At 30.8% G+C, this 1,912-nt stretch overlaps 1 protein-coding gene across 1 annotated transcript in view; it reads left to right on the top strand.

Annotated features, from left to right (window-relative positions):
- The first annotated feature begins 948 nt into the window (after positions 1–948).
- LOC107018499 (stress-response A/B barrel domain-containing protein HS1) overlaps positions 949–1,912 on the top strand; it is a 2,252-nt gene continuing 1,288 nt past the window's right edge. The window contains exon 1 of the mRNA XM_015218994.2: positions 949–1,155. Within this exon, the coding sequence (XP_015074480.1) occupies positions 1,013–1,155 (143 nt within the window). The 5' untranslated portion in view covers positions 949–1,012. The remainder of the gene's footprint in view (positions 1,156–1,912) is intronic.

The raw sequence follows: 1,912 nt of genomic DNA, 5'->3' as shown, positions 1-1,912 counted from the left end.
AAAATCCGAGAACTACATGTTTATACAAACTTTAAAAAGTCATACACAAAAAAATTGAATGTATATGATGACAAATTAAATTGAAAAATCAAAGGAAATCATCGTCATATACAAATACAAATTATCGTATACAATTACAAATCAAATGAAGAATTGTTAGTTGCGAATTATACAAATGTGGCGAATTATACAAACGTGACTAATTATATAAACTCAAAGTTAGCCCACATAACTAGTGGTTAGTGTTAGTTGCAAGTGATAGTTATAATAAATTATAGCTATAATAAATAATTAAATAATAGTATAAATTTACTTAATCGCGTAATTTTTCTCTTTTATAAATGTCAACTAATTAGGTAAGGAAATTGGTCCCACGTGTTCAATCATTCAATAACTGGATAAAGATTTGGACAAGTATAATTAGGTTAAGTAATGTTCAATGACCTTATAGATTCATGTCATGTGTACTATATAGGAATTTATGGTTAAAATTCATTTAAATTATATACTCAGTGATTATAATAATAAAAACAACAAAACTGTCAACTTTTTTATTTTTTAAAATTATCAAATAAAGCATTTATGAGTACCAAAGCTAATATTTTCAAGAAAAGTTTAAAATTGACGGGAATATGCAAACTTTCTGACTTTTCACCCGACAAACTTGTTCAGGAGCAATTTCACACATGCTTTCTCCAAATTCTGAAGTAATCTCCAAGAATAGATCAAACTTAAAAACATAATTGAATTCTAAATAACAATTCAACTAAAGAACATGATGATATATATATTTTTTTAAAAATACTTAATTAGAAATTTTTTAAATAATTATAAAAATACATTTAATCAGATTTTTAAAAAATGTGGATTCTTTAAAATTAGTACAAAGAGAGAGAGTTTGGGATGAGTTGGGACAGGTGGATTGATTACTACTATATAAATCAAGCAAAGGACCCTTTCCTCTCCACAATTTTTGCTTCTCTAGTCAAAGAAGAAGAGTGAGAAAATAGAAATGGAGGGTGGTAAAGGAGGAGTGGTGAAGCACATTCTTCTAGCAAAGTTCAAAGATGGGATCCCACCTGAACAAATTGATCAACTCATTAAGCAGTATGCTAATCTTGTCAATCTTGTTGAACCCATGAAGGCTTTTCAATGGTACCCTCTTTCTTTCTCTTCCATAAATCTTCAATCTTGCTCTTCTCATCAACCCCTTATCCCCTTTTCTCCTGTTTTTCACCTTATCTATGGTTGATTTCTCATTTTAGTTGAGTACTAAAGCAACCCCTTTTGATGTGTGTGCTTGATTTTGAGGTTCAATGTTGACATTCTTATGATTGGAATATAGAAAAAGCAAAACTTTAAGATTCTTGATTTTCATTTATGTTTGTGCTTTTGAGGTTCAGTGTTGATAGGAAACATAAAGATTGAAACTTTAGCATTCTTGATTTTCATTAGTACCTCCAGGGTAAGCTCTGCTTATAGTTACTCTCCTCAGATATCACTTTGTGAGATTACATTGAATATGCTTATCATTTGGTAAGTTAAAGGGTTAATGTGATAAAATGAAAGAATATTCAGGATCTTGTCGAACCCATGAAGGCTTTTCATTGGCACCCACTTTCTTTTCTCTTCCATAAATCTTCAATCTTGCTCAGCCCCTTTTGCCTTTTTCTCCTGCCTTTGACCTTATCTATGGTTGATTTCTAATTTTAGTTGAGTATTAAAGCAACCCCTTTTTATGTGTGAGCTTCATTTTGAGGTTCAATGTTGACAATCTTATGATTGGAAAACATAAAAAGCAAAACTTTAAGATTCTTGATTTTCATTAGTGCCCCTCTTTCTTGTCTCCTCCACAAATCTTCAATATTTTCTATGCTGTCTGTTCAACCACTTTTCCTCCCCCCCCCCCCCC

This window comes from Solanum pennellii, chromosome 5, assembly GCF_001406875.1.
Source record: "Solanum pennellii chromosome 5, SPENNV200".
In the NCBI taxonomy this organism is placed as follows: Eukaryota; Viridiplantae; Streptophyta; class Magnoliopsida; order Solanales; family Solanaceae; genus Solanum; species Solanum pennellii.
Note: the sequence above shows the minus strand (reverse complement) of the source record. Positions and strands in the feature narration are given on the sequence as shown.